General features: G+C 30.3%; 1 protein-coding gene across 1 annotated transcript; it reads right to left on the bottom strand.

Moving 5' to 3' along the window:
* Positions 1 to 11,747: 11,747 nt before the first annotated feature.
* On the bottom strand, positions 11,748 to 12,675 carry LOC103491750 (uncharacterized). The gene has a single exon (XM_008451821.3). It carries the CDS (start codon positions 12,543 to 12,545, stop codon positions 11,967 to 11,969), a length of 579 nt encoding a protein of 192 aa, XP_008450043.1. The 5' UTR covers positions 12,546 to 12,675; the 3' UTR covers positions 11,748 to 11,966.
* Positions 12,676 to 12,981: the final 306 nt, after the last annotated feature.

Here is a 12,981-nt window from a genome sequence, read left to right as displayed (position 1 = left end):
TCTCTGGGTTTTTTCATTTTGTTTCCGGAGCCATAAATATTTTGTGGGTTTTTTTATATATATAAAAATTAACCTTTTCCAAAAGTAATATAATAATACAAACTTATTGTAAATATAATGATATATTATATACAAATGTAGATGTCCATAACCTACTAGGTTACAATCTTCATATAACTCTCATTCAATTTTATATTGTAATATTTATCCCATTGAATTCCTTAATGTAACCTTGATATGTCCTATAAATAGAGGAGTGTGGTGCCTTTGTAAGACACCACAAGTGAGTTCAATTGTCTTCTCTTCTCGCTCTTTTCTCTATTCTTCTTTTGTGTTCTTGCAATGTTCTTATTTAGTTTTTGGTTCTTTATTTTATAGTACGTTACCGGTACGACACTCTACAATTTTACTAAATTAGATTTCTAACTCTTGATATCAATGATGATAATTATTTATCATGGGTGGTTGATGCTGAAATTCATTTGAATGCCATAAATCTTGGAGAAACGATTAAAGAAGGAAACACAACTTCAAGTCAATAAAAGGCGAAAACCATGATTTTCCTTTGACATCATCTTCTTGAGCGACTAAATATTGAATATCTAACGATAAAAGATCCCTATGAACTATGGAAAAATTTAAAAGAAAGGTATGATCATAAAAAAAGTGTGATTCTTCCTAAAACTCGATATGATTGGATGCACTTAAGGTTGCAAGATTTAAAATCAGTAAGTAATTATAATTTCGCATTATTTAAAATTTATTCAAAATTATTGTTATGCGAAGAAAAAGTTACTCATGAAGATATATTAGAGAAAACCTTTTCAACATTTCATGTCTCCAATATGCTCCTGAAACAGCAATATCGAGAAAGAGGTTTTAAAAAGTATTCTAAACTCATATCATGCCTTCTTATGGCTGAACAAAATAATGAGTTATTAATGAAAAATCATAAATCTTGACCAACTGGAGCAATACCATTCCCTGAAGCGAATGCTGTATTTTGAAATAATATTAATGGTCAAAGTCGTGGTCGTAGTCATGGTCGAGGTTGTGACCGTGGTAGAAGAAGAAGTAATTATACTTTACGTGGTAATAATCATTTAGATTTCAAAAAACCACAAATGATGATCATAGAAGGAAGACTCCACAAAATAAGAAAATTAAAAGTGGTGAAAATCAATGCTTCCGTTGTGGTATGAATGGTCATTGGACTCGTACTTGTCGTACATCCAAGCACTTAGTCGACGTCTATCAAGCCTCATTGAAGGAAAAAGGGAAGAATGTGGAAGTAAACTTTTCCTATCAAGATGATGTATTTGACCCTTTCAACATGACCCATTTGGATGTGGCGGACTTCTTGAGTCTTCTGAATAGAAAAATGATGTTAATGAAGGATTAGCAAATACTTCCTTCAATTATGATTACGTCCAAAACTAATATTTGCATTATGTTTTTTCTATTTAACATTTACCATTTTATTTACATTATTTACATTTCAAGGTTAGTTTTTTCTTTTTACCAAGAGACTTATTGTAATCGTTTTTTTTAATGAAGAGTTATGGACATTTCTCATATTTTTGCTAACTCAAAGATGAATAATGAAAATTTATGTTTGGTAAATAGTGCAACTACGCACACAATACTTAAAAGTAAAAAAATATTTTTCTACATTGACAATGCTTAAAGCAAATGTCAATACAATATCAGGTTCTACAAACTTGGTTGAAGGTTTTGGTAGAGCAAACCTTATTTTGTCTGGAGGAACAAAATTCACAATTAGTAATGCTTTGTTTTCTAGTAAGTCAAAAAAAAACTTATTGAGTTTTAAAGATATACGTCAAAATGGTTATCATGTTGAAACTAACAATAAAAATAATATAGAATATTTTTATATTACATTTATTGTTTCACGTGAGAAGCGTATATTGGAAACATTGCCTACCTTTTCTTTTGGATTATATTATACTCATATACGAGTAATTGAAACATATGCAACTATGAACCCAAAGTTCATGAATTTAAATATGTTTACTGTTTGACATGATCGATTGGGTCATCCTAGGTCAATAATGATGAGAAGAATTATTGAATATTCTCATGGACATCCACTAAAGAACCAGAAGATTCTTCAATCCAATGAATCATCATGTATTGCTTGCTCTCGAGGAAAATTAATTATTAGGTCATTACCAGCCAAAGTGGGAGTTGAGTCACACACATTTTTGGAACGGATTCATGGTGACATAGGTGGACCCATCAATCCACCAAGTGGATCATTTAGATACTTCATGGTTTTAATTGACGCATCAAGTAGATAGTCATATCTGTGTTTATTATCAAGTCGAAACATTACATTTCCAAGATTACTTACTAAAATAATCAAATTAAGTGCACAATTTCTTGGTTATAGAATAAAAACATTCGACTTGATAATGTTTGTGAATTTACATCCCAAACATTTAATAATTATTGCATGTTAATTAGGATAAATATTGAACATCCTATAGCTCATGTTCATACACAAAATGGTTTGACAGAATCATTTATTAAACGTTTACAATTAATTGCCAGACCATTACTTATGAGAGCAAAACTTCCATTATCTATATGGGGTCATGCTATTCTACATGCAACGGCACTTATACACATAAGACTGACATCTTATCATAAGTATTCCTCAACACAATTAGCTTATGGCCAGGAACCAAATATTTCTCATTTGTGAATTTTTAATTGTGCAGTATATGTTCCAATTCTAAAATGAAACCTCAAAGAAGGTTAGGAATACATGTCGAATTTGAATCCCCATCAATTATTAGATATCTTGAACCCTTGACGGGAGATGTATTTACTGCACGATTCACTGATTGTCATTTTAATGAGACAAATTTTCCAACATTAGGGGGAGGAATTAAGAAGTTTGAAAATGAAATTGCTTGGAATGTATCGCTATTGTCTCATTTAGATTCTCGTACAAAGCAATGTGAACTAGAAGTTCAAAAGATAATTCATTTACAAAGTGTAGCAAACAAAATGGCAGATGCATTTATAGATACTAAGAAAGTGACCAAGTCATATATTCCAGCTGCAAATGCTCCATCTAGAATTGAAATCCCAGCTCAGCAAGTTTATAGAATTAATGAATCAGCATTGCACCAAAAGTGTGGTAGACCGATAGGTTCAAAGGATAAAAATCCTCGAAAAAGAAAAGTGACCAATAGTCGAAATGACTTAATTGACAATAGAAACATTCAAGAAAAAGTCTTGGACACGACTAATGGTAAAAATGTTGAAGAGACTTAAGTATATGAAGATAATAATGAGATCTTGATAAATTATACCATGACAGGAAAAAGATGGAATAGAACTAATGTAGTTATGGACAACATTTTTGCGTATAATGTTGCACATAATATCATTCATAAAAATGAGGATTATGAACCTAAATCTGTTGACGAATGTCGTAATAGAAAGTATTGGCCCAAGTGGAAGAAGCCATCCAAGGAGAATTAAACTCACTCACGAAACATGAAGTTTTTGGACCTATAGTTCATACACCTAAAGGTGTAAAACCTGTGGGATTTAAATGAGTATTTGTGCGTAAACGAAATGAAAATAATGAGGTCACTATATATAAAGCACGACTTGTTGCACAAGGATTTTCTCAAAGACCAGACATTGGTTATGAGGAAACATATTCTCATGTGATGAATTCTATTACATTAAGATATTTAATTAGTCTGACTGTATGTGAAAATCTTGATATGCATCTTATGGATATAGTTACTGCATACTTGTATGAATATTTGGAAAATGAAATCTATATGAAAATCCTTGAAGGATTTAAGATACCTGAATCATATAATTCAAAGTCTAGAGAATTATGTTTAATCAAATTACGAAGATCATTATATGGATTGAAACAATTAGAACGAATGTGGCATAATCGCTTAATTGAATATTTATTGAAAGAAGGTTATCAAAAGAATCCAATTTTTCCATGTGTATTTATTAAGAAATCACAGTCATGATTTGCGATTATAACTATATATGTTGATGATTGAAATATAATTTGAACTTCTGAAGAGCTTTCAAAGGCAATAGAATATCTTAAAATGGAATTTGTGATGAAAGATCTTGGTAAGACAAAATTTTGCCTTGGCTTGCAAATTGAGCATTTAGTTGATGGAATTTTTATTCATCAATCGATATATACAAAAAAGATTTTAAAAAGATTCTACATGGACAAAGCACACACATTAAACATTCCAATGGTGGTTCGATCACTAGATGTAAAAAAAGATATCTTTCGACCTCAAGAAGATAATAAAGAATTACTTGGTCCTGAAGTACCATACCTTAGTGCAATAGGTGCACTAGTGTATCTTGCTAATAACAAAAGACCAAATATAGCATTTTCAGTAAATTTATTAACAAGATATAATTTTTCTCCAACAAAAAAACATTGGAATGAAGTTAAGCATGTACTTCGTTATCTTCGAGGGACAATAGATATGGGTTTGTTTTATTCAAATAAATCAAACTTTGATCTAGTTGGTTATGCGAATGCTGAATATTTATCTGACTCACACAAAGAAAGATCTCAAATAGGTTATCTGTTTACATGTGAAGGAACTGATATATCTTGGCGGTCTGTAAAGCAAACCATCACGGCCACTTCATCGAATCATGCAGAAATTCTTGCAATCTATGAAGCTAGTGGAGAATGTGTATGATTGAGGTCAATGACTGATCATATTCGAGAAACATGTGGTTTGTCTTTTAGTAAAAATTTACCGACAATATTATTTGAAGATAATGCCGCATGTATAACACAAATTAAAAGAAGAGAGAACAAAGTATATCCCACCAAAACTCTTCTATACACATGACCTTAAAGAAAATGGTGACATCAGTGTTCAACAAATTTCTTTAAAAGACAACTTGGTGGACTTAGTCACATAAGCATTACCCACATCAACATTTGAAAAGATGGTGCACAACATTGGAATGCGATGACTTAGAGAACTCAAGTGATGTATCCATATGGGGGATCTGAGTAGAAATATTGCCCTTAAGAAATAGGAATACTGTACTATTTTTCCCTTGATTATGATTTTTCTCATTGGACTTTCCTAGTAAGATTTTAAATACATTTTTCTTTTAATTCAATTTAAGAAGAAAACTGACGAAGAAAAAAAGAAAAAAACTTCTGTTTTCAAATTAGTGACAAAACATATATGATTATTGTTTTTTAATAAACAAAATAATTAAAAATAGAGTTACAAAGAAAAATAAAAAACTAAAATTTGAAATGGTTATCATCATTTGACATTGTTTAATTAATACCGGTTTTTATTCTGTTTTTTTATTTATTTTTATTTTGTTTGAAAGACGTGTGAGACGGTTGGATAACATTGATATTTCTAATTGTCCATTTTTGTTTTCAATTTTTGAATAAAATTAAACTGTGATAAATGTCTTTTGAATAAGAAATTTTGGATCAATAATAAATTGGCACCTCATTTACCAAATTAATTAATACAAATAATTGGATTTAGGACTAATTAAAAGTTACCATTTGTCCCAAATTGAAATTGAAGATATCAATTGACCAATTCTGATTATGACACATGTTTTCTTCATTGTGACTGTTGGATCAAGTTAATTATTTTGTGCAATTAAATATTAGTTACTTGAGTTAAAGTTCAATTTAGCAAAAAAAAAAAAAAAAACTTTATTTAACCCAAATGTTAAATATGACTAAAATCCATGTAATTGAGCTCATGAATTTGGTTCATAGACCAACTAGGCCCAAGCCCATAAAACTCACTAGAGAACTCTATAAATAGAGAAGTTTTATTTATTTGTGGGGACAAGTTTTTTACTTTAAAAGGCCATCTAGAGAGAATTATCCCAAGAGCTAGAAGATTCTTTAATTCTTGAAAATGAGTATCTCTGGAGATTGAAGTTCCCTTGAAGATGCAAGCTTTCTTCCATCTTCCAAAAGTCCAATTTCAAGAACATTATCTATGCTATATTTTCTCAAATCAAGCGTCAGCATTCAAATGAAAGAGAATTAGATGATCAAATACTAGAGATCAAACCACAACGAATCAAATCAATATAAATACAACGTCAATATAAGTTTAACTCCAAAAAATTAAATTCTCTAAAAATCTCATGTGAACAATAACGTTTTTTATTTTTTATGTTTCTCATCTCCTAGAAATGCTTTTAGGGAAGAAATTTTAGTAAGAAAACAAAATCAAGTTTTTGTTTTTTATTTTTGGTTTTTTTTTTTTACTTTTTGGTTTCTAGTTACTAATCTCATAAATAAAAAAGTTAAATTACATCAATGTAACAAAATTTAAAAATATTTACGGTTCGTGTAATATAAAAATTCAAGTCCAAGAAGCCAACATTATTTTTACATAATTAAAGCCCAAGAAGCTACCATTATTTTAGGGACTTATAAGTTTTAGATTTGTCCTTTGTTGTTTTTGAATATTACAGGACCATTCTTCACTTGACTTTTTTTTTCTTCTTCTATGCAATTTATTATTCTTCTTTTTGTATTATTAATTTCTTTATATTATTACTTATCCTTCTTCCCAATTCTTTTTGTTTGTGATTTTTTCATTCTTTTTCATCTCTCATCTTTTTTTTTTTTTTGGTATTGGATTTAAGCGATCGTGTACCAATATCTAAATGATCAATTGTCTATCCTAGATAGACAGAGATAGACCCCACTATCACTAATAGGTCGTTTAGATTTGGTATAAGATCGTTTAGATTGGATACAAGGGTACAAAATCGTTTATACTAGATACAAGGGTACAAGATCGTTTAGGTTTGTTACAAGATCATTCAGACTAGGTTTAAAGGTACAAGATCGTTGAGGTTGGGTACACATGGGTAAAGATTCTTTAGATCGGGTACAAGTGTACAAGATCGCGAAGCAAAATCATTTAATTTTGGTATAAGATCGTTTAGGACTAGGTATGATGGTACAAGATAGTTTAGACTTGGTATAAGGATTTAAGATCATTTAGACTTGGTACCAAGGACATAAGATCGTTTAGATTGGGGTATAAAATTGTTTAGACGGGATACAAAATCAGTTTTAGTCATTTAATTTTTTACTCGTGTGTAATCGAGGGGCATTTTTGTTATTTCATGTTGTGAGTTTTTTCCTTTTTCAAAATTGTTCTATATGATGTAAATATTTTCGCATTTTAATTTGTTCTATTTTTTAAAAAATTCCTAAATAAAATAGTATTTTATTAAAAACAAATTACAATATACAATTGAAAAATTGTAAAAAAAAAGTAAACATTTGACAAAATATTTAAATTTTGTTTTCTAGTATTTTTATTCTACAAAGTGTAAATAGTGTGTAAATAGTTTGTTAATTTTTTTATTTGAAAAAAAACCCTATGTTTAAATACTACTTTCGCAAGATCTCTTTGTTTGAGTTTTATTTCTTTTTCTTTCTTTTTTCTTTTAACTTAAAGTCACAATTAATATTTTTTCTTAGAAAACCTTAACTTTAGGAAAATGTTATTGTTTTTAAAATTTACCTAAAAGTGCAAATATTTTGAAAAAGATATAAAGATAAAGTAACAAAATGGGTAGGAAAAATGTGCATATAATTTTAAAAATAGAAAACTAAAAAAGAAAAAAAAACTAGAAAATCATAAGGATACAATGGAACTACTAAAGTTTTTTATTTGAGTCATAAGTTTCTTTATCAAGCTTTGAGAAGAAAAAGATGGTTGATTCCTAGAAGTTTCTTGATGATGATGATGATTATTATTATTATTATTATTATTATTATTATTATTATTATTATTATTATTTTATGAAGTTTCTTGATTGTTCTTTGATGTTTAATTTAATTATAATAGTGCGTATACATGTAACCTTTGAAAGAAGATGATGACACCACTAATTAATGGGGAGCTTCTGTAATGGATAAGTTCGACAACATCTTCTAGTTTCTTCCCCGGGATGTTTTATGTTTCATTATAAAAATGCTCTTTTTTAAAACGTCACCGCCTATTTTTTGAGAACAATATAATTAGCTAAGTTATTAGCAAACACTTAAAAAAAAAAAAAATTAGCCTCCTATTATATCCATTGAAAAGGCTGAACATAGATATTGATTTTTCAAAATGCGAATTTTCAAAGTCCGTTTTAAACCGATATCAAAGATAAAAAGTTTAATGTTGATTTAAAATTGATATTAAAGAATCCCATTGTTCTTTTTTATTTTATTTTAGTAAAATTATTTTTCTCTTTCATCTCCAATTCTTCTTCTCTATCAAGACTTACTATTATTCAAACCCTTTCTTCACACATACTTATTCATGGACTGTCGTACCCTCCCCAAACACACAACTATCCAATCGTTGTGCCACCATAGTCGTAGTTCACCGTGCCACTGTCAAGCCACTGTCATGCCACCATAGTCGTAGCTCACCGTGGGTTGTTTGAGTGGTTTGCTTTTCAAATTTGAAAAATTTCTTTTCGCATATTTACATTTAATTTAGTAATTTAAAGTTATTTGGTTGTCTAGTGGTTCTTATGTATATATAAAGAAATTAAACTATATTTAATTCAAATGAGTTCCTAAGATTTCTGGATGTTGCGCCAAAAATTATTTCTAGAATATGGATTTGATTGACACTCTTATTTTGTTCTATTTGTGTGGTAGTTTGTATGTATATGGAACCTTTTTAAGAATTATATTTTATTGTTGAACCTTGTTGTGTAAGTTTGTCTCAAAATTTAATACAAATAAGTTTAGGGTATTATTGTAATGGATCAGGAATTTTCCTCAAACAAACCACCCTAGTTTTCTCTATAGTTATTTGAACTTAGAACATGAGTGTAGGACCAATGTAGTGATCAATTTTGTGAGTTTTTGAGTGAGAAAGAGGCTATATATGATGAACAGTGAAGAAATTTCAACAAAAAATCTCAAAGATCATCATCCCTTAACACAATCAAAGTGGATTTGGATAAATTGCTTGATGAACAACACACCAAACACATACCTTATTCCATCATAAATGGGATAATTTCACTACCATTAACTCAAGGTCAAAGTCAACCTTTGACTTCCTTGACTTTTGACAAAAAAAAAATATATAAAACTTTTCTTTTTTCCCTGATGAATTAATTTAAATAATTATTTTAAAGTTAAATAATAAATTAAACAATTTAATTAACTAAAATCCACTTAATCTCGATCAAACCGCCCAGTGGAGGTTGTTCTTGTATTTTGAAAGATTAATTTGGTCAATTTTTGGAGGAAATTAGTGGACTTCTAACAAGGCCGGAGGATTGGAATTCCATAGAGAATTTGGTTAAGTATTAGAGGTTTAAGGTTTGGATTTTAATTGATGATAAAATTATTAATTAAACTCGTTACGTCTGGGATTGGTTCGAGAATGAAATTTCAAGCCAATGTTTAAATTCTAATTTTACTATCAGATCTTCGACAATTGTAAGATTGATTATGCATTTGGTTGGATTAATTTGCATCTACTGTATGACTGTTTTGGTTTATTATGAAAATCTTTGAAACATGACAGTTATGAATGAAAATATTTATTTAATTTTATATGATATGTTTATAAACTATGATTGGAGTACCGAGATTGTTTAAATTAGAATATTATGGACTAATGATAGTAATTTTTAACTTTGGCTATTAGGTTACTATACTCTGTGTATATAGTATCCTTATGGGATCACCATTAAATGGTTGTTGATTCTATTGACTCATAGTCAAACTTACTTTTATGACTAATGTGTATTAATTCTAACGTACATATATAGTAAACAAAGAATAGGTCAAAATAAAAATCAAACAAGAACAAGAAATCGTAAACAATAAAGAAAGAAGAAGAAGTTCTTCCGGCCCATCCCCGATCCCAAATCCTGAGCTTCCTAGATTTTGTAATCCCAAATTCACACAAAAAATTCCAATTAGCTAACACTACGGCAGTCGAGCTTCAATCTCTTCAGCCATGGCGGATGAACAACTCTTAATTAACCTTTAATCGTCAGAGGAGCCGAGGAGCTAAGGCAACCGGCCGACTTACGGCTCTCGAACGTCTTAAAGCCATCCGCAGTAGTGGTCGTCGATCGGAAGCCGGTGGTTTCCAAGTGAAGTTGGAAAATCCTATCTACACGATACGAATTAAGAAAAAGGAGACTGTCAAGTAGACCGGAAGTAGACTGTAAAATCGAATGGAGGAGACCTAAAATTGAAAAATTCGGAAATGGAAGACTGGAAATTCGAAAATTTGGAAACAAAAGAACATTTGAATTTTGGAAAAGAAAAGAAAAAATCGCAAACGGAGAGGATTTCAAATTGAAAGGGGTAGTTTTGCCATTATAAAAATATTTAACAAAATTAAATAAATTAATTAATAAATTATCATATTTATAATTTATAGAATTGAGGTGACCCAATCTTATTATTTTCAAATATTTGACACGTGTAATTTTTCAACTATTCAAAATATTCTTTTTTTTATTTAAATAATACGAGGGCTAGTACCCTTCGGGAATTGGTCTGTCATATGCTATAAACAGGATTAAACTCCGTTTCTCATACTTTCACTCATTATTAAGATTAGGTTAGGTATATTTCGATCTCACACTAAGCCAAAAAATTAAAAAACGATAAATTTTGAAATCTGGGGATAGAGATCAACAAGTTATTGAAAAAACATTTCTCACCAAATAGAATTGCTTTATCAATGATCCGGTGAATATATCTATGTTCAATTCGTGTGTACATGTATGAATCAAATTCATTTCGTTAGGATGAGGCTCATCAATTTAATTAGGGACAGGTCGTATGATGAAACAATTCATTGCATTGATCAAATCCAATATCAAAATACTACTCTACCTATACTCATTAATACTACTTTACCTATACTCATTAGATAAATCCAATTTTTCGTTACTCAATGAGCGACTATGTAGATAAGATATATTTATGTACATATCTTGTTATTTATAATTTATAATAATTATATACACTCAACTCATCGTGGCTAGTGTCTAATTCAGAAATTGAATCAAATAGGCCTTTTTAACTCAGTGGTAGAGTAATGCCATGGTAAGGCGTAAGTCATCGGTTCAAATCCGATAAGGGGCTTTGGCTCTTTTCATAAAACTCCAGCTGTAGTATTCATATTTGATTGAGGGGAGAATAGACGATATATTGTTTTTTTTTTTTTTTTAATAAAAAAAGTACAAACCCTATCATTTTAATTTCATTATTTTTATAAAAAAGTTATCGTTAATTATACCAAGTTATTATTATAATGAATAATATAATAGTAATTATATTTAGAAACTCAAAATTAGAAATTATATAGTGACACATTTTTTTATTATTTTGATTCTAGAATTTCTAATTCTAAAAAAAAAAAAAACCAACACTGGAGGTTGAAAATGAACTATCCACCTTTGAAATATGATTTAGCACTAAAGTGTAGTGACATAATTGACATAATTTATCGTAACTTTAAAAGATCTGATCTAGTTAAATAATTGTAAATTTGTTGCATATACAAAGTAAAAGCTAATGTAATATCTTAGTCTAATAATAATAGCAATATCTTTCGTCTAATAATAATAATAATAATAATAATAATAATAATAATAATAATGTAATATTTATCTTGATGGACCAATAAATACTTATCTTTTAGTTTGTTTTTTCAAAAAGTAAAATTTTTATATAAATCCAAAATGAGTATATTACAATGTCCAAAATTATAATTCGACTTTTTTTTCCTCGATGATTTGGTTTACACATTCTTAATTTTTTGTTTTATTTTAATTATATAAACTTAAAAGAATACAATCTCATTTAATGTGAGAATTTGTCACCCATACTCTCTAAACATGCTTATATCAATAAGCTATTTTTAGAATGCATAGAATCCGGCGGCAATGACACCACCAACCACGGCGGAGGTGAGTTTCAGATCAGTACCGCTGCTTTTGTCATCACCGGCGGGTGAATCAGCAGGAGAATCCGCGGTGGGGCCATCGGCGGCAATAGGGCCATCGGCGGCAGTAGGGGCATCGGCCGCATCAGGGGATGGAGGAGAAGAGACATCGGAATCTGGTGAAGCAGCAGTTGGGGTGTCGGCAACATTGTCAGCAGGAGAGTCAGCAGCAGGAGAGTCAGCGGGGGAGTCAGTGGCAGGAGAAGGAGAAACGGAAGGGGAGGATTTTGGAGAGCTGGTGGGCGAGTCGCTGGTTGGAGCATCGGAGGAGGACGAAGATGGAGAAGAAGCTGCCGGGGACGGGGATGTCGTCTCAGATGAGGCCTTTGGAGAGGCTGCAGGAGAAGAAGAAGACGGTGAAGGGGATTCAGAGTCCGATGGGGAAGCTTTAGGCGAGGGAGATGTTGAAGGTGATTCGGTGGGTGCCTCGGCGAAAACTCCAGCAACAGCAGCAACGAATATCAAAGCAAAAACAAGAACAGATTGAGAAGCCATAGTAAAATTAGAACGTCAAAAAGTGGTAAAAAGATGAAATTTGATATGAGAGTGCAGTAATTTTCTCTAAGGAGAAGAGAGAAAACACTGCAATGTTAGAGAGATGGAGGGATGAAGATGAAGCGGGAGATTGAGAGATTATATACAATGTAAAAAAATAGGAGAGAGAAAGTGGAGAGGGAAAATGAATGGAGGGTTTGAAAAGATATAAAATTTAGGGTTTGACGAAGTTTTTTTGGTGGTGAAGAAGACAAGTCAATTTGGTTGGTCGGATTTAATTGGTGTTTTGTAATTTTGAGAGTTAAAAAGAGAAAACAAAAAAGAAAAAACTAAATTAGGTCTGTATTCACATCTAATACTATTTCAAGACGAAAACAAAATAGATGTCTGTAAGATTTGTTTTTTTTTTTTTTTTTTTCTTCTTCTATTTTTCATC

This window comes from Cucumis melo, chromosome 6 (genome assembly GCF_025177605.1).
Source record: "Cucumis melo cultivar AY chromosome 6, USDA_Cmelo_AY_1.0, whole genome shotgun sequence".
In the NCBI taxonomy this organism is placed as follows: Eukaryota; Viridiplantae; Streptophyta; class Magnoliopsida; order Cucurbitales; family Cucurbitaceae; genus Cucumis; species Cucumis melo.
Note: the sequence above shows the minus strand (reverse complement) of the source record. Positions and strands in the feature narration are given on the sequence as shown.

Excerpts from the sequence above, each read along its gene's own strand:
- LOC103491750 (XM_008451821.3), bottom strand. The coding sequence starts at position 12,545 with ATGGCTTCTCAATCTGTTCTTGTTTTTGCTTTGATATTCGTTGCTGCT.